Source organism: Ambystoma mexicanum, chromosome 3p, assembly GCF_040938575.1.
Source record: "Ambystoma mexicanum isolate Mex_15411 chromosome 3p, UKY_AmexF1_1, whole genome shotgun sequence".
NCBI lineage: Eukaryota > Metazoa > Chordata > Amphibia > Caudata > Ambystomatidae > Ambystoma > Ambystoma mexicanum.
In genome coordinates this window covers 30,872,427-30,900,174 of record NC_090925.1, presented here as the reverse complement: position 1 = coordinate 30,900,174, position 27,748 = coordinate 30,872,427, and the positions used below count along the sequence as shown (strand labels likewise).

Genomic DNA, 27,748 nt, shown 5'->3' with positions numbered 1-27,748 from the left:
CATGTTATGTGCTTAAAGAATACTTTATTTATAGAAATGCCTTGGAAGCAAACCACATTACATAATAAACTAGCCTTTTATAATAAACTAACTTTACACTATATACATCGTCATAGAAATATTGTCATGATGCCTACCTCCAAGGAGCCAGACAGGGCCCGGCACCCTCAGAGGCAGGCAACATGTATACTAGGGAAGTCCCAGCCACCCCAGATAGGGGCTCTTTGGACTCAGTCCTGGCGCCGTTGGCGTCAGGCTCATAAGGGATAACAGTCCTGGCACCATCGGCGCCAGGCTCATACAAGATATGGAAGGAATAGTATTTGGTGCAAACTTACCTGGCAGACCATGCTGCAAATTCCTTACCTGGCAGATTATTCTTCAACTTCCAGATGAAAAAGGAACTACTTAACCACACGGGAGTGGCTGGTGGCAGGATACATACCTTCAGTGGAAGGATACATACCTGGGACTACTTGAAAGGCTATTTAAGCCACGCCCAGACAGCAAACCACGCTTCGCCTTGTTCTGCTCATAGCAGCTGGACGCTCACCGCGCCTGCTCCTGCTCCAGTCCTCGACCACGCCTGCCAGCATCCTGGAAACACCTAAGGATAGAAAAGGGAAGAAGAAACAGGTGAAAACAAACCTTACCTGTTAAAGCTGCATTCCGGATTCAGCGCGCCAACGTTCCTGCAAAAAGACATAATTTTAAAAACTCACCGCGTCGCATACATCTCGGCGCACTTCTCTTACCTGCACGTGTGACTTAACTGGATCCCAACGCGACCCCTGCATCAGAAGCAGGATGGAGAGCTTGCCTTTTCAATCCCTAAGGTGAGTTTCCACAGGGAATTACAGAAGGAGGAGAGAAGGGGAACGGGAGATCAACACAAAACCCAATGAGTAATAACGCTTCCTTTTCGCTCGCAGAAGGGTATTCATCCGAGCCAGACAAGCCGGATTTGGGAACCCGGCCCACTCCATCTTCAGGGTGCTGAACATCTCCTTTGAAGAGGCCACTGCCGTCCAGACCACGCTCGCGTCTCCGTGGGAACCAGGTGAGCGTTACAGAACGCGAAGCCTACCCACAATTACCCACCCAGGCGCCATGGAGACTTCCGAAACAGACCAACTGGCCAACTATTGGGGGAATTACGGGCGGAAGTGCACGCCGCCCGCCAAGAAACCAACGTTCTTCGAAGAGAACTGATCTTGTCCAAAGAACGAACCGATGACCTGGCTAAACAGCTTTTGCAGAATCAGGCTGGACAAACGCCATTACCTGCTTCCGGGAGAGAGTCCACTCCTATGGCTTCCACTAACCCGGTGCAAATTAACCTGCCGGGAAACATGCCTTTGGCCCCACCTGAACGTTTTGCGGGGGACCCCAAGAAATACGCTGTTTTCATGAACCAATGTCGTTTACACTTTTTATGTAGACCTGGGGCCTTCCCTAATGACCAAACTAGGGTGGCTTTTGTTTTATCGTATCTCAGCGGCTGTGCAGCCGATTGGTCTATTCCGTTGGTAAATCAAGACGATCCTATCCTTCGTGACTTTCAACGCTTCCAGGCTAGTATGGAGAGATTATATGCCCGGCACACCCAGGGTGAGGCCTTGGATAACGAACTTCTGTCTTTGCGTCAAGGGAACCAAGACCTCCTATCTTATATCGCCACATTTAACAGACTGATTGTGGAAACTGGGTGGCCTGAGAATAAAAGAATCACCTTGTTTCATTGAGGACTTTGTGGAGAGCTAAAAGACGTTCTGGCTCAAATTGTGAATCCACCCCAACTCTGTGAGGAATACATTGATTTAGTGATCCAACTTGATCATAGACTCCAGAATAGAAAGACTGATCGGACTAGATTTGAAACTCGGGCTTTGGTAAAAACCCACGCAAACCCCAAGAGTACCGACGCTTCCGAGCCAATGCAAATTGGGGGAGTAAAAGGACCCCTAACGCAGAAAGAACGAGAAAGAAGGCGGCAAAACCAGTTATGTCTCTATTGCGGAGAGTCTGGACACTTTCTACGAAATTGCCTGGTAAAACCACCCAAGAAGGTGGTTGGAGCCACAGACCAAAACCTTCCAAAATCTGATTCGGGAAACGATCAAGCCCGACAAGCGTAGAGGTCCGCTTGCTGAGCGTGAAGACAAACTCTTTGACCTCGCATTTCATTATGCCAATGACCCTCGTGGATCCAAAGCAGCCTCAACGATTACATGGCATAAAGGCCTATCTCGACAGTGGGGCTATTGGGAACTATGTTGATCTTGAATTGGCTTCCAGGATTGGTCTCCCTCTCCGACCAAAAATCACCAAAGATGTCATTACCACGGTTGATGGGACCGAAATTGCCTCTGGGCCGGTAACACATTCTACCACAGAAATGACACTGGTTGGCCAAGATGGTCATAGGGAAACCATAGTGTTCGACGTAATCAAGGCTCCACAATTTCAGGTAATCTTGGGGATCCCTTGGTTAGAAGCACATAATCCTCGAATTGACTGGCGAGCAAAGAGTATCACCTTTCCTAACTGCAGACAAACTTGTTATTCCGGAAATCCACAAGTGGGTCTAGCCTCAGTAACCTCTGTGTCAGCACAACTACCACTTGAGTATCAGGACTTTCAGGATGTTTTTCAAAAAGAACAGGCCAACACCTTACCACCTCACCGGCCATTTGATTGTCAAATTGATCTGGCACCCAATGCTCAACCGCCTTTTAGTAGGATTTATGCCCTTACCGAACCAGAGAATCTTCATTTACGCCAGTATTTGGATCAGTATCTTGCCAATGGGTTTATTCGCCCGTCAAAGTCACCGGCTTCTTCAGCTTTGTTCTTCGTGCCGAAAAAGGAAGGCGACCTTAGAACATGTATTGACTATCGCGCCTTAAATCAGATAACGGTTAAGAATCGTTACCCCCTGCCTCTGATCCCTGAACTCCTCGACCAGGTGAAAGATGCCTGCATCTTTACCAAGCTGGATTTAAGAGGGGCTTACCATCTGGTGCGCGTCAGAGAAGGCGATGAATGGAAAACGGCCTTCCGCACCAAATACGGACTCTTTGAATACCAAGTGATGCCCTTCGGGTTGTGTAACGCACCTGCTGCCTTCCAGTATTTTATGAATGACATCTTTCGAGAACTCATAGATGTTTGTGTCATCATATATATTGACGACATCCTAGTGTACTCTTCCTCGGAATCTGATCACCGAAAACATGTTAAGGCCGTCCTGGAGAAACTATGCCAGCACAAACTATTTGCAAAGCTCGAAAAGTGCATTTTTCACGTCACGAAGGTTGAGTTTCTTGGTTTCGTCCTAACGCCAAAGGGAGTTCGAATGGACTCACGGAAAGTGGATGCGATCCTCAAGTGGCCATCCCCTAGTTCTGTGAAAGGGGTTCAGAGCATGCTTGGTTTTGCCAATTTCTATCAAAGGTTTATTCCGGAGTTTTCTTGAGTGGTTCAACCCATCACAGCCCTCTTACGGAAAAACAAACGCTTTGAATGGACTACGGAAGCAGAACAAGCATTTCAGGAACTAAAAACTAAATACACCTCCGCACCTGTGTTAAAACATCCCCGTCCAGATCTCCCTTACGTTGTGGAAACTGACGCATCTAGTTTAGCCATGGGAGCGGTTCTATCACAGAGGGACCCAGTCTCGAACCAACTGCATCCTGTGGCCTTTTGGTCCAGAAAATTCTCAGCTCCAGAAGTTAACTACACAATCACAGATAAAGAACTATTAGCTAACAAGTCAGCTTTCAAGGCTTGGCGTCATTACCTTCTCGGCACAAGACATACTGTTACCGTAATTACAGACCACAGGAATTTGCAATACTTAAAAACGGCCAAAGCTCAATCCTCACGCCAACTCCGTTGGGCCCTGTTCTTTGCAGAATTTGACTTTGTGATCACCTATCGCCCCGGCTGCAAGAATGGCAAGGCGGACGCACTATCTCGAATAGGAATGGGCGATTCTACCCCAACTCTAGATCCAGTTCCGATTATTCCCGAACAGAGAATTTTGGGGGTGAACTCCTCACGAACTCTAGAGGATATTCAAACTAGAGTTAAATTGCTTTTCGACGCTGCAGCCTTGCAAGAATGGAGCCTGAAAGATCCCAGATTTTCAATTAATAACGATTTACCTTATTTCCAGGTGCGACTGTTCTTGCCTCAAAAGGATTTGCAAGATCTCGTTATTGCCCATTATCATGAGACACTAATGGAAGGACACCCGGGCATCGCTAAGACTGAAGAAAAAATTAAAAGGCATTTCTGGTGGCCCTCCTGGCGAAAGGATATAAAATCTTTCGTGATGACATGCGCAGTGTGCGCCCAAAATAAAAGTCAAAAGCAAAAACCAGCCGGTCCATTACGACCTCTGGACATCCCACCGGCACCTTGGCACACTTTATCGCTGGATTTTATAACTGACCTACCTCCTTGTCATGGATTTAATACTATACTCGTAATTGTAGACCTCTTCTCCAAGATGGCCCATTTTATTCCCTTGAAAGGGCTGCCTTCAGCCTCCACCCTAGCCAAGGAATTTCTTGAGAACGTCGTTCGTCTACATGGTTTTCCATCCATATTAATCTCCGATGGGGGAAGCCAGTGTATTTCTCGGTTCTGGAAGAGATGTTGCCAAATGGCACAAGTTGATGTGCGTTTATCTACCAGCCACCATCCGCAGACCGACGGCCAAACCGAGAGAACAAACCAGACATTGGAACAGTACTTACGGTGCATGTTGCATCAATCAGAATATAATTGGAAAGACATTTTATGGATTGCTGAATACACGTACAACAATTCTGTGCATTCAGGAATTGGCCAGACTCCTTTTTATACCTTATTTGGCCACCATCCCAGAACTTCGGATCTTGAACCACCTCAAAGCCTTGAAATGCCCGCCGTGGATAACTTACATGCCACCATAACCCGAGCCTTCAAAGAAGCCAAGACTCATTTACAGCAGGCCAAGGACAAATATAAGGAAAATGCTGACTTACATCGGAGCGAAGTACCTCCTTACGAAGTTGGAGATCAAGTGTGGCTGGCGACTAGACATCTACCACTTAAAGGCCAGCGAACTTTTAACCCTAGATATATAGGGCCTTATCCAATCAAGGCTGTAATCAACCCGGTAGCCTTCAAACTCGATCTGCCCCCCAACATGCGAATCCATCCGGTTTTCCACATATCACTGTTGAAACCTGTACAACCCGGAACCAGGCTACTCAAGCCACCAGAACCAATCCCAGTAGATGAGGAACTGGAATTCGAAGTTAAAGACATATTAGATTCAAAGATGTCCAAGTCAAAGGTTTTTTACCTAATTGATTGGAAAGGATATGGACCTCAGGAGAGATCTTGGGAACCAAGCGATCATATACATGCACCTCGTCTAATACAAAAATTTCATCGTAAGTTTCCACACAAACCAAAGCCTCCGGACAGTACGTCCTTGGGAGGGGCCTTGGGGGGAGGTACTGTCATGATGCCTACCTCCAAGGGGCCAGACAGGGCCGGCACCCTCAGAGGCAGGCAACATGTATACTAGGGAAGTCCCAGCCACCCCAGATAGGGGCTCTTTGGACTCAGTCCTGGCGCCGTTGGCGTCAGGCTCATAAGGGATAACAGTCCTGGAACCATCGGCGCCAGGCTCATACAAGATATGGAAGGAATAGTGTTTGGTGCAAACTTACCTGGCAGACCATGCTGCAATTTCCTCACCTGGCAGATCATTCTACAACTTCCAGATGAAAAAGGAACTACTTAACCACACGGGAGTGGCTGGTGGCAGGATACATACCTTCAGTGGAAGGATACATACCTGGGACTACTTGAAAGGCTATTTAAGCCACGCCCAGACAGCAAACCACGCTTCGAGTTGTTCTGCTCATAGCAGCTGGACGCTCACCGTGCCTGCTCCTGCTCCAGTCCTCAACCACACCTGCCAGCATCCTGGAAACACCTAAGGATAGAAAAGGGAAGAAGAAACAGGTGAAAACAAACCTTACCTGTTAAAGCTGCATTCCGGATTCAGCGTGCCAACGTTCCTGCAAAAAGACATCATTTTAAAAACTCACTGCATCGCATACATCTCAGCGCACTTCTCTTACCTGCACGTGGCGCCTTCGGCTCTGCGACGCCCATCCGGATCTCCTGCAGCATTCCAGCACCTACGGGGAGACGAAGAGAAGAAAGCAAGGTGAGAAGGGGAAAATAACCAAGAAGCACTTACCCGCCAAGCTAATTCTTCTTACCTTCGGATCGATGCCATTCCTTGGGCATTTCAGCACCCCGGCCCCTATGGGGAAAAAGCAAACATCACATTAGTGAATGCAAGAACCGTAGCAAACGAACTATTTTAAACTCACCAGCTTACAGGTCGGACTCAGCTTCTGCTTCGTACCGGCTCCATTTCTTCGGCATTCTCGAGCTCCGGCCCCTAAGGAAAAAGAGACAGGAAAAGACAGTAGTGGGCCTACACCAAAACTCACCTGAAATCAGGTTTTCGACGGAAACCGCCCTCAGCCCGGAGTCTTCCATTACCTGCAAAAGAGAAGAGGAACAGTTTAGACTCAAGCTTGCCATAAACATTTACGGTACTTACCGGAACAGACAAGCAAACTCGAACTTACTTTCCAGTGACGTAACTGGATCCCAACGCACCTCTGCATCAGAAGCAGGATGGAGAGCTCGCCTTTTCAATCCCTAAGGTGAGTCTCCACAGGGAATTACAGAAGGGTTTCAAGGAGGGTGAGAAGGGGAACGGGAGATCAAGACAAAACCCGCAGAGTAATAACCCTTCCTTTTCGCTCACAGAAGGGTATTCATCCGAGCCAGACAAGCCGGATTTGGGAACCCAGCCCACTCCATCTTCAGGATGCTGAACATCTCCTTCGAAGAGGCCACTGCCGTCCAGACCACGCCCGCGCCTCCGTGGGAGCCAGGTGAGCGTTATAAATATGCTGAGCAATACGAGTATGGCATTTGTTTTAGTGTCCCCATCCTGCGTGCAAAGTCACAATAGCATTGTGCAGATTACAGATTATGTAATGAAGCCTGCAGCATTATACACCCATATCACGTCTGATCACCCTCATTGACATTTCTTAAGGGACAAAAGTCCCTGATAATAGTCCACTCTCCCTCCCATCAGTGCCTAATGGCTCCCATTGTAATGTTCTGCTGACACAGAGCAACGTGTCAGTTCCCTGGGAGAGCCGTTCTGCTGTCCGGAGCACTAAGGGGAAGAGCATTGAGGGTGCTGAGCAGGAACACCATGCTCCTGCTCAGCACCCTCGTTGCATCGGTCTTAAAAGAGCCACGGGGTGCAATCTGCCCCCCCTGCCCCTTCGCTCGGTACACCACTACGGACAGACGACTGAGGGGAGTATTCAGGTTCTGGAGAGCCAGGTCTTTAGCACTGCCATCAAACATTAAGGCATATCATTAAAACACAACTAAGTGTGGGTAACTCGAGACTATCGAACATTTCACGCTCAAAGTGCAGATCCAACAGTATCTTTATTACAATAACAAAATGGTCCAGGTTAGAAAAGCGCATAACAGGGATTAGGTTGTATTGTATAGGGGAGACAGATAAAAAAGCCTCTTAAAATCAGGTTTAGGCTTTATTTTGTGTTTTTTCAATCAGGGGTAGTAGGCAGTCCCCCAAGCATAAGGAACATTCACAGTGGTGCGTACCAGAGAATAGGAACTCAGCTGGAGCAGCGACCGGACCTTTTGAAAGTTGTACTGGCTGGCAAACCAGAGGGAACTCATGGTTTGGAGATCTGAGAAAGCTGTGAGTCCTAATGGATGTGAGGAGCCTGGACTCATGGCACTGCTACAGGGTATGCTGGCAGTAGGTCACTGAGACAAATGAGCTTGCCGCTACACCCCTCGGAGTGAGCTGGGCACTACTTCCATGAGACTACTGGGATTGTACTACACCCCTGGGAGTGAGCTGGCCACTACATTCCTGGGACAACTGGGATAGACACCACACCCCTGGGAAGGAGCTGGGCACCACTCTGGGAACATTTCCTCATCTGTGGGAGATCGGCAGACCACGTGACACAAGTGGAGGATACAGGTTGGGATACACTTCTTTAGCAGGGGCCTGCAACCTATGGACCTCCATGTGTTTTGGACTGCACCTCCCATGAACCCTCACCATTGACTATGCTGGCTAGGGCCCAAAATATCTGCAGAGCCGCAGGTTGCAGACCCCTGGCCTAAAGGATCTAGAGAGTGACCTATTCATGATTCTCTTCTTGTGTTTGGTAAATGCAAATGTTGTCACGGTGGAATAAAATATACGGTGGTGGTGGTGATTTACCTACCGTGGAAATACTGGACCCCTATAGGAGCTCCGATGGGCAACACAGTCTCAGGGATAGAGGGCCTACCTCTACTTGGCTCAAACCCACAGACTTTCAACATTAAAAGCAGTATGCCGGGCCAATAATATTGGACAGACGAGTAGACACATTCAAAGAAGATAGAAAGAACGCAAGTGAAATGTACAACTTATGAATCCAAAATCCTCATTGACATGACACTTCCTACCATACCAATATCAAAGAAACCAAAGGAGGTTCCAACCACGACTTCACCAACGAGAATCTTTTTGGATAGACACGCTCAATGCAGTCATACCCCGAGGAATGAATGAAGAAAGCCACTTAATTTGCTTCTTGTAAATTACATCCTTTTCTTTGTGTATCAACAATACTTTTAAACCCCTGCTCTTTTTAGAGTAGCCAGGAAACACCTGCTCTTCTGGAGTAGCCAGGAAACCCCTGCTCTTCTGGAGCAGACAGAAACGTATGATTTTTTTGTGTTGTTTTCACAAGTGGTGGAGACCCTGTCAATAATGTGATTACATGATTACAGTGATTGTTTCTCTAGATCATTAGCAACGTATCTCTTAACAATTGTAATGTATTTGTTAACAGCATTTTACTACAAGTACACCTGTATTATGAATGAATATTTATTTTTCCATGAGTGGTGGTCTAAAAATAATCGCTTGATACACACTCATTGTATTTTGGAATAGATTTACATGTTAGATGATGTTACATGCAATAATGAAACAAAGAAAAACAGCCCAAATGCAATCCTATTGCTGGTTTTTAGCCATTCTTCAGTATTTCAGTTTGCAGAATATTATTGACAGATTTCATAATTTGATAATTATTTTGTTCTTAGGGACTATGTTTATAAGTTTCTGAAAGGGAAACACCACGATTTTGTATTCCATTTGAGTCACGTATGCTTGATATCAACAACAGATGTGTACATGTTTCAATCATAATAGCAACATAAGAAAGGACATGTGCCATTGCGTGTAATACTCCTTTGCGACGTGAGTTTGGCACCCTTTACCCTCCCACATTTCGAAGTTGTTTTAGGTGGACAGGTATGATTAATGAGCTACAAAGGGTTAACAATTATTACTAAAACATATTTACCAGGCTGATTTAAGATAATTGACAACTGATCAGCGTTACAAAGTTCCCCGCCTAGTTCTGCTGACTACCAAGGGGGTGACTCAGGAGGCCGGGTGCCTTCCCGGGCTAGAGGATGATGGCCCCAGGGGCAGAGGCAAGGCGGATCTCCTATTCACCTTCCCTTTGTCTCCATCATGTGACAGGGGGGGGAGGTTCTGGGATAAACCACCGTAGACCGCTCCACGATTGAGTGAGCCGGAGCCCTCTCGAGGCAGACCCAAACTCCTCACGAAACTAAACACAAACACCTCAAATGAATGGCTCTCTGCTATACACTCTTAATGCCATGGTGTTACTGGCATAAAGCTTTCAGGTCTAGAAAGAAAATACATCACAGGGAGTTGAGTGGTTCTGAGAGTCCTGAGTGTCCCGCATGGGAAACCATTTTGCCAGCTTGAGATTTTTCGGTGGCCCTGAAACACGTGGTTGACACAAATTTACCAATCCATTGTTTGCGGGCATACTAATCCCTTGCAGATTATAATTATTTTTTTTTTTATAATTCTCTTTATTATAATTGTTATAACGCGCTTAATACCGGGCCCAGTTTCAAAGCACAAGCCCGGGCGGTTGTCTTGCTTCCAAGACAAACGCTTTGCCCCTGAGCTGTCCTTCGGGCCTGATGATACAGAGATGCAGGTTTGCTGAGAGCCAACATTCTCTGTATGCTCGGAAGTGACATATAGACTGCCAAGGGACTTACCAACAACCTGCTCACACGCTGGGGAAGCTGGGAATTTGTGTTCCTGCAAGGCAGTACTGAGTAGTAACGGAGAGAGGGAAGTGAATTGCAAGATGGCGGCCATCCATGATAAATGTTTCCTCAGGACCCTACAGTACAGAGTAAACGCAGGTGGACCCAGGCCAGGCCAGCCCAGCCTTAATCCCAGACCTGAGGCAGGATGCTGAGTCAAATACAACTAAGAGTCCCCAGTCAGTCACTGTGCATTGTTGGAGGAAGAGGTTAGCATTTGGAAGCAGTAGGCAAAGAGAGAGGATTGGAGAGAAGATAGGCTGAGCGGTAGATGACGTTGTAGAGACAGAAGTAGAGAAAGGGAGAAGGTTGGTGATAAGTGGTCATTTCATAGGGAAATGGAAGTGCAATACAGGAGGAGGGGCCAACATCAGGAGGTGGAAGAAGTAGTCAAAACAGATGGGAGAAAGGTATTGAGGCGGGGAGAACCTTATGGGACACGATTAAAATCGGAGACGAGGCAGTAACATCAGGTGACCGAGGTAGTCCAAAAGGTGAAGTGTTAAGATCAGAGGGTAGGAGCTAAGTGCAGGAGCATGTAGGCTCAGGCACTGCTGGTATAAAGATGAGGAGACCCGAGGAGAGCTGGCTTGGCAGAAGGCCTAAAGGAGGGAGATTACCAAGTGGTGAGGGTAGAAGATGGCCCCTGAAGAGTGGAAGTTGAAATCACCCCCAAGGGAAAGAAAGCAAGGTTGTCAGAGGAGAACCTCTGGCAGGAGGTAATGATAGTACATCTCAGAAGGGGGAATGCAAGTATTACATCCTAGCTAGTCAGCCCAGGAAGGGTCTGGCGGGCTAAGGTGGCCCAGGCAGGCACAGAGGGAGGAATGCAAATAATACATCCTAGCTAGTCAGCCCAGGAAATCTCGAAGGTGGCCCAGGCAGGCACATAAGTGGGAGAGAGGATGAGGCTGGGACAGGGAGAATATGTTAAGAGTAGAGCTGTAAGGGAAGAGGAAGGGAGGGAAATGAAACTCCACCCCACTGTCTATGTCTGCATCCCACGCAGTAGACACCTGTCATTTTCCTGACTGCTAGGAGGACTTTGTTTGTTTGTTTGTTTTAATATTTATAATGCGCGCCAAACCCGGAGGTAGCAGGGCGCAGAAGGCAAGAGGGTTGTTCAGCTTTGGTTACATTGCTGTAAAGTAGCATGAGTTATATACAGATTAAGGCAAAATGAATCAAGAGAGCAGATATGTAGAGTATATACAGTAAGGGCACGTAGTGTTATCTAAGGTAGTGAGGTGTCAGACGTCATTTTCCTTGATCCAGTTGATAAGGTTGGATCTAAAGCGAGGATAGGAAAGATCTTCTCTAAGAGACGGCGGGAGCAAGTTCCAGTATTGGGCAGCTTTGATCAGAAAACTGCTACCGCCAGTCTGAATGCGATTAAATCTAGGCACTAGTAGAAGGTTGGCGTTGGCTGTTCTCGAGGAGCGATGAGATGACTGTCTGGAGAATCTGGCAATGAGATATTGTGGGGCAGCATGGTGTAAGCATTTATGTGTCAGGGAAACTGTTTTGAGAAGAATTTTATCTTTTGTAGAAAGCCAGTTATTAGCTCTTCTGAGGTCAGAAATGTGGACTTTCTTCGGGATGCTTAGGGCTGCTCTCAGGGCATTGTTTTGAGGAATCTGGATCTTATTGGTAATGTTTGTATTACTCCCCACATATAAAGCATTACAGTAATCCAGTTTGGATAGGACAAGGGCTCTTGCTAAGGCAATGCAATTTTTAGTTGAGAGGAAGGGCTTAGCTGCTCTAATTAGCTTAGAGGTGGAGGCCATAGAGTTCACTTGTTTTTTGAAGTTTAAAAGTAGAGTCAAGATAAAATCCGAGGGTTTTGACTTCCTTGGCTACTGTGATGACATTATCGTCTATTTTGAAATTCGAGTAGGGATGGCCTAATTTCTGGTGGTTGGCAGGGGTGCCGAGAATGAGGAGTTCCGTTTTGTCATCATTCAGGCATAGACCATGGGAAGCCATCCATGCCTGGATGATGAGGTACACTCTATTCAAGAAGGCCAAATCCTTGTTGTAATCTCCCGTCAGCGGGATGAGGATCTGTGTATCCTCTTGATAGTTTGTGTAGGTGATACCCAGACCATCTAGATCATCAAAAAGGGGCTTTGTGAAGATGTTGTACAGAGTAGGAGAAACGCAAGAGCCCAGGGGCACACCACAAGTGATGGGTATGGGGTCAGCGGCTGCTAAGGGTGAGAAGGCCCGCATTGTTCTATTGTCTAGGAAGGATTGAATCCATCCTATAGCTTCTTGTGAGAAGCAAACGGCAGAGTCCAGATGGTTGCAGAGAATCTTATGGTCGATCAGGTCGAAGGCCGCCGAGAGATCAAGTAGCAGTAATAGTGCTGTTTTACCACTATCTCTCAAGGCATCTATTTGTGCTTTAAGGTCGATGAGCGCAGTTTCTGTTCCATGTTGTGGTCTAAAACCTGAATGGCGCACTCCTAGGAGATCGTTGTATTCCAGATATTGTTGGATCTGGAGGTACGCCACCTTGTCTAAGATTTTGAGCACGAATGGAACTGTGGTGATGGGGCGATAATTTGTAGGTATGGAGGGGTCAAGTGTTTGTTTTTTGAGGAGAGGGAGGACCCAGGACTGTTTCAGGTTCTGGGGAATGGTGCCAGTGGAGAATGAGGCATTTATAAGTTTAGTGATGAATGGGGAGAGGTCACGTGCAGCATCTTTTATGATTTGTGCTGGGCACGGGTCGCTGTGGAAGTTGGAAGGTTTGAGGGTAAGGATGTCTTTTTCGACTTCAAGGGTGGATACTTTCTTGAAGTGGAAATAAGGTGTGGATGTAGTATGAAGAATGGTTGGCGGGGTGGTCAAAGTTACGGGTGTGGAGATTTTATTTGGATTAAGTGCAAGAAGGAGGGTTTCTTTTTTATTGTTAATCTTGGCTTGGAGAGTCGATATTTTGCTAAATAGGGCGTCCTGAATACTAGTGCACCAGCTTTTGTCATTAAGGCAGGCATCAGGGGCTTGGATAGACGTTTCTATCTCTTTGAGGATAGTGAACAATTCCTTAGTATTGGAGTTGGCTTGGGCAATGCGCTGGTTGTAAGATTCTTGTTTGGCAAGGATAATCTCTTTTTTATAGAGGGAGACTAATTTCCTATGGTTGTTTTTGTTAGTGTCAGAAGGCTCTAGTCTCCAGATTTGTTCGCATTTACGTTTCTCCAGTCTGATGGCTTTCAGGTGGGGAGAGAACCAGGTAATCACATGTTTTTTCTGTTTGCTTTTTCTGACTTTCAATGGCGCTATAGTTTCTTGGGCAGATAGCATTGCTTTGTTGTACTCTTCTACTAAAATGAATGGGTCTAAGCGGGCGGCAAGAGAGTTCAAAGTGGGTATAATCAGGGGTATGAGTTTGTCGGTGGTAATATTTTTTTTGTTTCTAGTGGGAATGGCATGAGCTATGCTGTCAGTTTGTGAGGGGGCTGTCACCTCTAGGGAAAAGGAGATCAGGTGGTGGTCAGTCCAGGGCAGCTGTAATGAGGAAGTGATGGAAGTCTGGTAGTTATACTCTGCTATCCAGTTGAGAGTTCTACCTTTAGTAAGGGTGGTGCCGAATACCTTTTGGGTGAAGCCTAATTCCTCAAGGGAATCGTTAATCTGCATAGCGTTGTGATCAGATGGGTTTTTAAGCCAAGGTTAAGGTCTCCTAAGAGAAGGCAACGTGAGTTGCTTTTAAGGTTATCAGACAGGATATTGGTGAGATCTTGTTAAAAGGAGCCTAGTGGGCCTGGTGGTCTGTATATGAGGTGAATGGACAGAGTCTGGGTATCAGAGATGGTCAGCTTGGCAGTGAGGGATTCACAGGAGTCTACATTTAGTGAGGATGTAAGTCTTAGTGCTAAACTTGTTTTTGCAATTAAGGCTGGGCCTCCACCTCGAGAGGTGGTGCTTTCTATTCTTTGAAAGGTGTAGTCCTTGGGGATGGCTAGCATGATCACTGGGCCGGCTGCTGAGTGCAGCCAGGATTCAGTGATAGCAAGGAAATCCATTTGTTCCGTAAGGAGAAGGTCAACTATTTCGGTTGCGTGGGCTACCATAGAGCGGGCATTGATTAGAGCTCCTTTTACGTTGGTCTGTGTGGGCTCCAATGGTGGTGCCTGGGTGTTGGGATAGCGCCTAGGGTTGGTATTGTGGTCTCAATAAATGTGACTGTTAAGTTGGAGAGGGTGCTGCTTGTTGGTAACTTTGTGAACAGGGTTTTTGGAGCGAGGCTGCTGGCCTCTGAGGTTTCTATTAGTGTTAATTGGGCGAGTATAAGAGATTTTGGCTGGAGGTTCATACATTTTGGGAAATCTGGCACAGAGTTTAAGGTTTCTTTGGAAGAGGCAGCAAGGACTTGTAGTCAGGCCATTTAGACAAAGGGATGTGTTGTGGTATGTAGCATATCCATGTGTTGGTGAAGGCATGGTATAGTCTGGTATCCTTAATAGGTATAGGATAGTCCTCAATAGGACAGTGTAGATCAGAGGCAAATACATCACTTGTGTGTAGCATGGCTGGATGGTCATAGATGTGGCATTGAGGTAGGATCAGGTATGCCCGAATATCAAAAACAGGGTAGGCGCAGATACACAGATATCTAGATTCAAGATGGGCATAGATACTTAGATGCAAGACTAATGCAAGCCCTGCAACATCCAACAGCAGCATTGTCTAGCTGCATTGCCGGCCCACGAAGTCGTTGTGCTGCAGGGACAGCTAGACTTCTAATGAAGCCGTACCCAATGTGTACATCAGAGGCCAGCTGATTCGGAAAGCCTACCGCCAACATCTATACCATTGTGGCACACTACATAGGCCCAGTATCCCTCCTACAAGGTAGGGTCCAGCCACCTCCAGCCACGTTCCACGAGGAGCCGTTGCTCTTACCTGCTCCTAAGATGGTTGCCGCTCGCAATCCACATATTTTGTTAACATTGGTTGCCTAGCAACCTTCCTTTGTTGTGCCTATAGGCTGATAGGCGAGCCAGAGGCGGAAGCCGGCCCACCACGCCTAAGGCCCATGCAGACCAAGGCCCCCCCCCGTCTGCACCTGCCTGCACCGGCAGCACGGACACTGACAACAACTACAATACCCCCCTCCTGCACCGAGCCTCATACTCCAACCTGCTACGCTACTCGGTGTCCTGTCCATCCTGCATTCAGACGTTGCTCATTCCATGGAAGTCCCGGGCACCACTGAACAATTACTTTTTCCCTGAAGCAATCCAGGTCGCCATTAAGACTGTAATGGACACCGGGCTTAAACAGGTACCTATCTCTAAGCATTAAGTCATTATTGGTATTCGTCAAACACCCGCTATTTACATAACTAAGTCGATACTCACTGCACGTGACAACTATAACCAACACATTTTTAATAGCGTTGTCCACTGACTATATGGCCAAACTGTTGCCTCTACATCGAGTGCTGCTCGCAATTGCCCAATCTCATCTGATTGGTTTAGAAGTCAGTACTCCCTGTAACAGCCTGCCACACGATAGTTGCTCTCAGCCCATATGTACCTACTATTTGACTGTGGCATGTAGCCCAATTGTGCCTGCTATTTGATTGCATTTAGCCTAATTGTGCCTACTATTTGACTGCTCCACTTAGCCCAATTCTGCCTGCTATTTGACTGCTCCACTTAGCCCAATTCTGCCTGCTATTTGATTGTGGCACTTAGCCCATTGTGCCTGCTATTTGATTGTATTTAGCCTAATTGTGCCTATTATTTGACTGCTCCACTTAGCCCAATTGTGCCTGCTATTTGACTGCTGCTCCACTCAGCCCAACTGTGCCTGCTACTTGATTGTGGCATTTAGCCTAATTGTGCCTGCTATTTGACTACATTTAGCCTAATTGTGACTACTATTTGACTGCTCCTCTTAGCCCAAATGTGCCTGATATTTGATTGTGCATCCAGCCCACATGTCTATCTAGGCTGCCATACGTATAAGATAAGCATATACCTCCCTAATAGTGCTACAACATGAGATTCACAACGTTTCGCCTTTGGTCTGCTACCTACCTGCAATTCCTAACTTGCTTAGCAGCCAGTACTAGCCCCCACTTCAACAACAAGTCCCTCCAATACAGCCCAACCCACACAACCACTTCCTCCTGTACCACTATGGAGCAAGCTATCCTCACCAATGGACTCTGGACTTGCCCTACCAGAGAACCGGCAAGCATACCATGTAGCCACCCACTAGAAACTCCAGACTCAGAGCAAGACTCACAAGACTACATGAACCCTTAACCAGACCCCTCCCTGCCACCAATAAAAGAACCATCACTCAACAAACTAGCACTGCTAATCGTACAACTAGGTTACCGCCTACCTCTGCCACCAAAATCAATCAAACTAAAACCAACATGGCAGCCCCTCCGCTCAAAGGCGGACTAATAAATACCAGATCCCTAACGGCGCATGCCACCGACATCTGCAAACTTTTATTGACCAATAAGTTGGACTTCCTTGCTATCACAGAGACCTGGATGCATGAGGCAGCCGGGCCTCTTTTATCTCTAGCAATCCCAGATGGTTACACCATTCTGAGACAAGATAGAAACAAGATAGAAACAATATGCGAGGTGGAGGCATTGCCATCAATGCTAAAATTAACCTAAACATGAGAATCACCTCCATTCCAAACTCTAAATCCTGCGAAATGTGCGCCATAAAACTCCCTCTGCACAATTCCCAAACAATTCCCAAACCCTCACTATTTACCGTTTCTATAGGCCCCCAGGCCCAGTGGGTACATTCGAAGAAGACATTAATTGTCTATTATCTACCAATCTCAAAACCTCCACACAACGGTGTATTTTTGGAGGCTTTAACCTAGGGTATAATGACCCATCTGACAAACATGCCGTCAATGTCGCCAATACCATCACTGAATTAGGACTTACCCAAAAAATTACAAAACCTACCCATAACAGAGGGAGAACCCTCGATTGGCTAGCTGTCTATAACTGCTCTGCATCCATTACCTCCATCACCCCTCAACTTTCGACAGACCATTACTTGATAACCTATGACTTATCTATTCTAGGCCACTCCCTCCTGGAGTCAATATGGCACCCTCAAGCCCTACCAGGAACAAAAAAAGGTATCACTTAGGACAAAGTAATTCCTGCCATTCTACCCACCCGTAATCAACTTGATGAACATCTAGACACAGAGAGACTAGTAGAAGAGTATAACAATATTATACGTACCACTCTTGTTAACATCGCCCCTCTAAAGCTGAGACCAAGCAAACCTAAAGCCCACCTGAATAAATGGTTCACCCCCGAACTGAAAGATCTCCGCCAACTTAAAAGAAGTTGTAAATCCACCTGGAGACTCACCCCTTCAGAAGACCACAAAAACAAACTTACAGAAATATCCTCACAATATAAAAAGGAAATTATCCTGGCCAAACATAACTCATATAACACACGTATCTCTTCAGCCAACTCTAGTATGAGAGAGCTGTTTTCTATCTTAAAGGAACTAGAGTTGCCTACTCCCATCACAGACACATGCACTAAAGACAAAGTCTGGTCACAGAGATACAACACGCTCTGGCCAACAAAGTTACCAAACTCCAAAATAAAATAGCAGCTAAGAAAGTAGCACTTAATCAGTCCCTTATATCCACCTCAAACCTACCCTGTATGCTGCAAAACACTTCTTCCCAATTTAGATTCTCAAAAACATCTATCCAGGAGGTGGAGAAAGTCATCCTTGCTCTTAAACCTTCCAACTGCCAAGGTGATTTATGTCCTGCACAACTTATAAAAGATGCCGCTAGAGAACTCTCCCCCTTCATAGCTAAACTTGTAAATGCATCATTCACCTCAGGCACCGTACCGCCCAACCTTAAACAATCTTGGGTACTGCCACTGCTAAAAAAACAATCCCTAGACCTCCTCATTCCCAATAACTAACGTCCCATCACGACAGTCCCCTTCCTATTAAAAATCTTGGACAAGATTGCATATACCCAAATCCAAAAGTTCCTAGATAAACACAAACTACTAGGTGTAAGGCAGTCCGGCTTCCATCCATAACATGGGACCGAAACTGCTCTCATCAATTTGAAAGCACAAATTGATGAGTTAAGAGACAAAGGTCAAACAGCTCTCCTCCTACTCTTAGATCTCTCGGCCCCATTCGACCTTGTAGATCACAAAGTCCTCTGTAAACCACCTCAGCTCCGCTGCACACTTCTCCAAAGAAGCCATAATATGGGTTGAATCTTTCCTTAGCGAAAGGACCATGAGGGTGTTCTCCCCCCTCAGATGCAGCTGACCCGATCCCCATTTCATGCAGAGTTCTCCTGGGATCTTGTCTATCTCTGACATTATACAACATATTCACTAAGCCCCTTTTTCATGATCTGGACCTTCTTGGTATCACCTACACCAACTACGAAGATGATACCCAGATTCTCCTCCCGCTTTCTGGGGATTACAACAAGGATTTGGCCTTGGTGGATAGGGTGTATCTCATCCAGGCATGGATGGCTACTCACGGTCTATGCCTGAATGATGAGAAAGCTGAGTTAATCATTCTGGGCGCACACTCCAATCTCAAAAAACTAGGCCAGAATTACTCTACCTTTGAGATCGATGAGAACTCTATTAAGGTGGCCAAAGAAGTGACGACTCTAGGCTTCGACCTAGATGCCACCCTCTCCTTCAACAAACAGGTGAACTCACTGGCTTCAGCCACAGCTTATACATGTAAACTCATCAGAGCAGGTAAACACTTCATCTCTAATGACAATTGCATAATTCTAGCTAGAGCCCTTGTTCTATCTAGACTGTATTACTGTAATGCCCTTTATATTGGAGCCAACAAACACATCCTAAACAGACTACACATTCTACAAAACAATGCCTTGAGAGCAGCTATTGGCATCTCTAGACGATCACACATCACGATGATAAGGTGCAACAACAATTGGCTGGCGACCCAAGACAAAATCCTACTAAAAGTTGCCTCCCTGACACACAAGGCCCTGAACAATGCGGCTCCTCCTTATTTTACCACTAGATTTGTAGAAAGAAAATCCTCCAGACCCTCAAGAACCTCTAATGCCAACGCACTTATCATCCCTAGATTCAAACTGACCAAGGTTGGAGGTGCCAGCTTCCCCGTCCGGGCGGCCCAAGCATGGAACTCACTGCCCCACACCATACGTGAGGAGAAATCCTACCTCAAATTCAGATCTAGCTACATCAATCATCTGAAGCGATCAGTCAACTAGCCCCCCCCATCCCCCTGTTGTTATAATACCTGTAAACTGTTATAAAACTATGTATATAATCTACTGCATCAATGCTACAACCTGTATATATCCACAGCATCAGTAGTAATTATGTAACTATATGCAACCATGTAACCTTAATTGTATAATCTTCTGTATATAACCTAATGTATCACTGCTCCGACCTATGTATATTGCTAGCAGTATGTGTAACTATGTGACTATGTAACCTATGCCTCGCACATCCTTTTACGGCTGCGCCCTCTTACCCTCTGGTGCGCATTATAAATAAATAAAACAAAACAAACAAAGAAACAAGCAGTGGTCACAGAGGCATGGTTCAATATAGGCTAAATTCAAATTCAGAGCTAGATTTAAAGTATGCACAGTGATCAAGATGTGAATGGGCACCAATACATAAATTACATGCACAAAACACAAAAATGTCTAAATTCGAAATAAGCACAGATACAGAAATACCTAAAATCAGAACAGACACCAGTGCATGGGTATCGATATTTAAGATAAGCGCCGAAGCCTAGATGCGGATCAGTTACAGTGGTTGCAAAGGCATAAACACAGGAGCTAGGTTTAGGTATGCATAACTGCCTAGATTCAAAATAGGCATAGATGTACAGGTATCTGTGGTGGTAGTGGCACCTATGCGTAAATGTCTACGGTCAGAGTAGGGGCAGGTTCCTAGTTGTAGTAATGTTGCTGTAGTCACAGTACTCATAAGGCTGAGGTCGGCATGAGCACAGGGCAGGGATTAAGGAGTGTCTAACTGATCTAAGTTCAGGGGCAACAGAAAAGCCTATAAACAGTGCAGTTTACATTGGTCACAGTGGTCTCAGGCTTTGGTCAGCATAGTTGCAGCAGGGCTGGGTGCAATGCATTTACAGTAGCTAGGTTGACCAGACATGTATGATAAGCAAAGAATATTGTGAACAGAGTATTTCGTATGTGGGTAAGCAAACGGATACGTCAGAAATGTTGGGGGAATGTGGGAATGAGCGTGTGGGGGCCTAATGCCAATACGGCCCCGGACAGGCTCACGACAGGCAGTGGTCTTATAGTTCCTATGTACGTGTACTTCACCTTTTGAATAGAAATAGTCCTTGGGGTCTGGAACCACTAGTTAGTACATGAATAAAGAGTTGGGGAACCCTAAATCCCACAAAGTAAGACGAATTGCAAAACAAATGTTGCAAATCCCTTTTTGGACATTGAAACCCTTGTGTACAGGCACGTTATAAATGCCACATCATACCATATCAGAAGATACTCAGTGTTACCTGGGGACCTTGCTAAAATCAAGAGGGATATAGAGGCCTATTAAGGACAGGGGAATCAGGACATCTGACCTATTTCTGAAGATGCAGTTCACAGTTCCCTTGACCCGTTTCATTTACAGCATCTTTATTAAACCCGTTGAAACTGGAAATTGTGGTCTTGGTGTAATTTCTGGACCTCGTTACTTTGTGACAACAGTTACATTGAATAATTTTAAGAGCATTTTGTCGAGGTATATATTATCATTGCCTTTAGTTTCTAGACAATGAGCTCCTGAGAACAGATCTTAAAATCTGAAATGTGTTGGGCAACTTGAATTTGTCTGCCCTCCAAACCAGTATGAAAATGTGTTAAAATGAATGCCCTTAAGGATTACTAAGTGCAGAACTATTAAAGAAAAACGAATTTGTATAAGGTGTGAGCGACTACTTATTAACAAGTGACTGAAATAAGAAGTTGCAATAAAGATAAAGTTAAAACTGAAGGCAATACTTTGATAATCTTTTAGTGTGACTTGAACAAGTAAAGATTGGCATATTTAAATAACATATGAATTAATATCAAAATGCAAAAGTGAACCAGCTTTACCATCATGGAGATCTCCAATGCCCCAAGTGCGCCCTACACTTGGCCAACAGGTACATCATTCTAATGGAGCTTCCTCAGGGCCTGCAGGTGTTTAGCAAGAGTAACCTTCCTTGGTAATCAGCAGTCAATTTTCCTGAATTAGCAAAGCCATTATTATATACATTTTGTGACCATCTGAATTAAACACGTCTTAAGGGTAGGTTGCCAAGGTTCTCTTGAAATGTGTAGGAGGTCCTCCGCCAGTAGGGTTCATGGTTGGCTGCTGATGTCTCCGAGACTACTGAGGAAAATAATAATGATCCTTTGTATGGATTGATCTGTGTGTCAGTTTTGTGTTGACTTTGATGGATTAGTTAGCTGGTTAGCTACTCCGGTTTCCTGTTGCTGGTTATTTGAGACCCAGTAACGATATACCTGTAAGAACCTGCATGACAGAACTTACATAATACATATGAGAATGGCCTTAGCAAAGCAGCAGCTGACTGTTGCTGAACAAGGGTTGGCCAACAGCAGTAAATATCTCTATGAATCAGCTATCTCCAGAATACCTCTATGGATCAGTGGTCTCCAGAATACCTCCATGAATCAGCTATCTCCAGAATACTTCCATGAATGAGCTATCGCCAGAATACCTCTATGAATCAGCTATCTCAGAATACCTCTATGAATCAGCTATCTCCAAAATACCTCTATGAATCAGCTGTCTCCAGAATACTTCCATGAATCAGCTCTCTCCAGAATACCTCCATGAATCAGCTATCTCCAGAATACCTCTATGAATCAGCTCTCTCCAGAATACCTCTATGAATCAGCTATCTCCAGAATACTTCCATGAATCAGCTCTCTCCATTACAGAAAACACAATCCACATTTGCATATGGTAAATAAAGATGCCAATCTTTACTTGTTCAAGTGACATTAAAAGATTATTAAACGCCTGCTCATTTGTTATTGACTTCATCTTTATTCCAACTCGTTATTTCAAAGTACACAGCCTACACTTTTCTTTTTCCTGTAAGAATTTTCCTATGACACAAGGTGTTAAGATGTTGTTTGCATATAAAGTAGCCAACCAAACCTTACAAAACCTAGAATCGGCAGAGATCACAGTCGTATTGTACCCCCACTTTAACTTTCTAAAATGCACTTTTATGCCTGGGGTTCATCAAAGTGTATTTAAGTGTGCACACAGCACAGTGGTCGGGTACTTCCAACACTGATGATTTGACCTCTCGGTGTCACAATGGTCAGTATGTTGCACCTGTAAAGATACTTCATCATAGCTGGTTACTCATCTTGAAACTACTCCTTGCCCATTGAGTAATTTTAATAGAAACAGATTTTAAAAACTCATTAGACAGTGATGATCAGGATAAATGGAATAGATTTCAGCAGAAGGCGATCTCCTTGACCCCTTCTGTGCATGATCTGTAAATGCTCAGGGATTTGTGTTGCGAGTAGACTTTATAAGGATTCCGCTCCTTAAACACATCTCGTACTCCCAGGTACACAAGACCAAACATCTGTCTGGGGAACACTTACCGTTGCGTTGCCTTCTTTGGCCACATACTGGAATGGAATCAGGCCGGCTTTATTTCGGATCTTGTCTAATCGCACTCCCCGTGGGCTCTTATCATAGGATAGGATAAGATCATACATTTTGCAGGCGACTTTCTTATTGGGCTGAAGGACCAGGATGTGGAGAACGGTGTTCCCTGAGTACAATGAGAGATTGATCAGAGCATAGTAATGAGACACTGCAAAAAGCTCATGTCACTGAAAATGCAGGGGTTTTGGTGCAGGGGGGTGGACATTAATCATGGGTCAAGGTTGTCATTCTAGATAGTTCTCTTTTCAACAACTGAAATGGGCATCATTGTTTATGATAGGTTTTCTTTTGCATGCATGTCCACCACCCAGTTCCTCTAAAAAATTACATAATTCCACCTGTAAACTTGTTTAGGGGTGAAGTCAATCGTGTGCCTGTGGGCAAGCCCCACCTAAAAGAAATCACATTATGCCGCTCCAGGGCTCTGGCAATACCTGGTAATACCCGACTGCAGGTTAAGCAGCTCTGGCAAGTCTCTGAGTAATGCTTATCTATCACTCAGGACACCCCCGACACAGTGCACGTCCCTCACCCCAGTGCAGTCACACACAGCACGCCTGCCCTTCTGTAACCACCTCTTTCAGTAGAGTGTCATCCAGCTGATCTCACCCCTGTACATCTAGGAGTCACTAGTGTAAACAGTGTCACATTTCTCCACTCTGCATGATAGATCTTGCTCACTCCTAGACTCTGCTGATGGGTTCACCTCTGGGCCAGATTGCAACTGTAATGGAAATGGAAGTTGATAGATGGAGTGGAAATTCCCTCGGTACATCAGATCAAGAGATTATTTTCCTAAGAGGGGGGTGGATAATACCATCTTTGAGTTCTTTAAAACCACTTCCTGTAAGAAGGGATGTGTTAACAAGAGTACAGAAGTTATGGAACTCACTGATAATCAGCAGACAATTTTCCTGAATGAGTACAGAGGTTGTCCTCAAAGGGTGAGTCAAGAAATTTGAAGGGGTTTGTGGGCAAGAGGTCTCTGGGAGAGCCTGCAGGTTTGCAAGAAGTGAGCAAGTTAACAATGGTCTCTTGACTGAAAAGGGAAAAAGAGGACAGGATTTGGAATGCAGGAGACAGGTTGGTGCTTGGGATTGAGGCATCTGGGTCTGAAGTGTTGATAATGATATATGCTAGATGTTTTAGGAGAAAGGCATATAGGTTGCTACATAGGTGTTTGGTTGGTTCAATGAGGGTCGAAGAGGTGATGGAAGCTTGGAGGTTGTTGTTGATATAGAAAAGTGTATTCACAGTGACTGCTGCAGAAGTAACGCAGTTTGAGAAGTAGTGTTTTTTGGATTCAGTGATCTGGGTTTTGAGGGGTGACAGCATGGATTTTAATGCATTTCTTTGCTTGGAGACAGTAATGACCATGCCATTTTTTCTCCGGCTGTCAGAAGCATTTTCTTATTTTTTTGTAGCTTGGGGTTGTACCATTTTCTAGTTGGACGTTTAGTGGTGAGGGATTTTTGGAGAAATTACCTCTAAGGCCATGTTGATGCGATTTTCAAAGTCGTGAAGGAATAGAGTTGGGTGAGCCAGGGGTGGTCGTTGTTTTTGTTTGAAGTGTAATATGGACCCAAGGGGTCAACAGTATCTATGGACCATTTTTGAAATGGTTGGTGACGGACGTATGCCCGTGTTGCCAGGTTTTTATGAAAGGGCAATGTGGAATGCCTTCCGAGTGGTTGGATCATGGTATGGAAAGTGAGGGGAAATGGGGATAGAAGAGTCTAGGCTGAACATACTGCCCAGTGCATGTCAAGCTGAATGAGTGGGACCTTGAACTAGCTGAATAAGGCCAAAGTGGATTTTGTGTCAGGTTGTGAATCAGGCTTGTGCCAGAAACGGAAGTCACCTATTAATATTGGGTGAAAGCTAGCTAGGATTGAGCTTGCTAGGAAATCCTCGCTAGATTGGCAGAAAGCTCAGCTAGGTGGAGGTGATCTACAGATGAGAAAGGTGTTGCAGGAAAAGCATGATGGTACATTTCAACAGTAAGGATTCTAGGTCTGGCAAGAGTGAAGGGTCTATGCGTCTCATGTTGAAGAGGCTTTCAAGGAGGATTGCGACATCTCCACTGATCCAGTCGCTCTGATCACTGTGAATAATTTTGAAGCCTAGGGAATAGGATTGGTTAGAATTAGGGCAGAGGTGTTGAAGAGTTAGGGTTTGTGGCGAAACAGAAGATGGTGTCGGCCTCAATGAGGACATTTCAAGGATGTTTAAGGAACTGAAAGAAAAGGCCTGGCTATCCTTACAGCTGAGAGGCTCTTTCCTACCCATGAAACTAAACTAAGGGTACTTTAGAGTCATCCAAAACCAAAAATAGCCCTCCGTCGAAATGCTACTCATATCTAGCCCTACCACTTTGGAAAAACCAACCTAAAGAACAGAACACTGTTTTCGGTTAAGGCTTCACTTGGCCAATCTCACTTGGCTTGCTTTCAGGATGCTGCACTCAGTTCAAAGAAAACGGTTTATAAAAAGTCACCAAAGGAGGTTCTTTAATCCTCCTTGTACACTCCTTAGGAGATCCTGTAACTCGTCATCCTTAATGTCTTTACACATAGGGATTCTTCTCATATCCTTTCTCTGAACCCTTATATCTTCCTCCTTTGGTTTGGTGGTTAATGGTCTGAACCCTCCAGGTTTTGTTCTACTCATTATTCCCTGTATCTCTTAATGGGCTCTCCAGATCCTTGTGATTCTCTATATCCGACAATATTCGTGGCCCTCACAAATGTTCATAATTCATGTTTCTCTGGCGCCCGTAACTCGCATGAAAAATCAATTCACTTGCATTCAACAGCCTCCCCCTTCCCTGTGTTACCTTCTTCCATCCTGGATCGCTCCCGGGGTTTGGCGTTCCATCAGGGCAACTTTCCCTGATTTTAGTTACTTTCATAGTATCTCTTATAGGCCTCTCCCGACCCTTGTGATGTCTTGCATCTGGCAATATTCGGGGCCCTCGCCAATGTTCATAATTTGGTTTCTTGGACTCCCGTAACCCACATCAAAAGTCCATTTACTTGCATTCAAACGCCTCCACCTTCTATAGGCAACCCTGAAAGCTTATTCCGCATTGGGTCAGCTCCTGGGGTTTAGCGTCTCATGGGGACAACTTCCCCTGGCTTTTCTCTCCTTCTTCACAGGCCTCTCAGCATCTACTTTCTTCCACCTGCCAGCCTTGACATGCTCGCTTGTTCTGACAGAGCAGAGAATCCGTTCCTCCTGATGCGCCCGGTATCAGCGTTCGTTCACAGGCACCATGTCCACCATGGGTAACCCGTCGTCACGCCACCAAGATGGACGTTCCTCTTGACCACGTCCCTGCAGCGGTTGCTGCAGTGCTCTCTTTGTCAGCCTTCCAACACCTTTCTCTGTTCCTCTAATTCTCTCGTGCTACAGCTGGCTCCGTGGCCCAGTGAGGCTCTGCCCTTCCAGGACGTTCCTTCATCAGAGGTTCGTCTCTGTGTAAGATTCTCTCTGCTTCGCTCTGGCTTCTTCGTCTTTTTATGTTTACTGACAAATCTTGAAGGGGCGTTTCGTTCCTCGTTTATGGTTGCATGAAATCCAACATTACCTAATGCCAAAGAGATGGGAATCATGTGACTATTTGTTAAAGGCAATCTAGCAGTAAGTGCAGGCACATTAAGTCCCATATAGGCGGACAGTGCTTCTCTAATAGGGCGTTCCTTATGGGAATTGGAGTCTTTGTAACCTCTAGAGGAGTCACTCCCAGTGAGGTCCCACTTGTTCAGTCCCCTAGGAAGGGTCTTGATTAGTGGGGTCATCTCCTTAAACTCAAAGGGGGTGGCTCCCACTTGGGGAGAAGGGGCGAATAATCCAGATTCATCACAGGCTCCGATATGAGGAGCAGATCTAATGGCTAATTGATGAGTATATCTCAGATGAGATGTTTGTGCTTTGCAGCAGACCTGGTGTTGATGAGGACAGCTTGATTTTTGACTGAGGAGTTTGAGGAATGAATGAGCAGATGATTGTAGTTTCTCTAGGGGGAATAGATGGGGGAAGGAGAATGCAATTATTTGTTGAGCAGGACATGGTGTATGATGAGATACAGAAGGAGATGAGGAGGGTCAAGGTTTGGAGCGACATTGGAGCACAGGTTGTGAATGGTCTTTTAGAGAGTAGGACTCTGGGTGAGAAGCTCAGGTGGGGGTTTCTGGGGAAAAGGGGACTGTTTGAGGCCCTGGAGAGTGGACGCTGTGGGTGTCGGTTAGCACAGTGTGTCAAAGGTGAGCCTTCAGTGCTCCTCTGCTACAGGGGCACCTGGTGCTGAAGGGTTCAAAGGTTGAAGTGTTTCTGCCCATAGTGGGTGGGATTGAGATGGCACGTGGGTTGAAGTTGGGTTGGAGAGGTCATCTCAGATACGCCTGGAGCTCAGGGTGAATTGGAGTGGTTTTGTGATACGGGGGCTTTTCTATAGTGCAGGCACCTGGGGATTTATTAAGTAGTCAATGTGTTTGTACATTTACATTGACATGTATCCTTCTTTCGTTATAACCACTCTGTGTTTAGTTTTGTTTAGTTTGTTTATTTGTAAAGCGCAACCGAACGCTCTCATTTTCTTAGGAGCAGCAGTGTTACAGAAAGTTGCACATACATGTGAGGTGTAGTACAATA

General features: G+C 45.6%; 1 protein-coding gene across 2 annotated transcripts in view; it reads right to left on the bottom strand.

Annotated features, from left to right (window-relative positions):
* LOC138580097 (transient receptor potential cation channel subfamily V member 5-like) overlaps window positions 1–27,748 on the bottom strand; it is a 388,386-nt gene that overhangs the window by 215,249 nt on the left and 145,389 nt on the right. For both annotated transcript variants that reach the window (XM_069650376.1, XM_069650377.1), the window contains exon 6: window positions 23,029–23,201. In XM_069650376.1, the coding sequence (XP_069506477.1) occupies window positions 23,029–23,201 (173 nt within the window). The remainder of the gene's footprint in view (window positions 1–23,028; window positions 23,202–27,748) is intronic.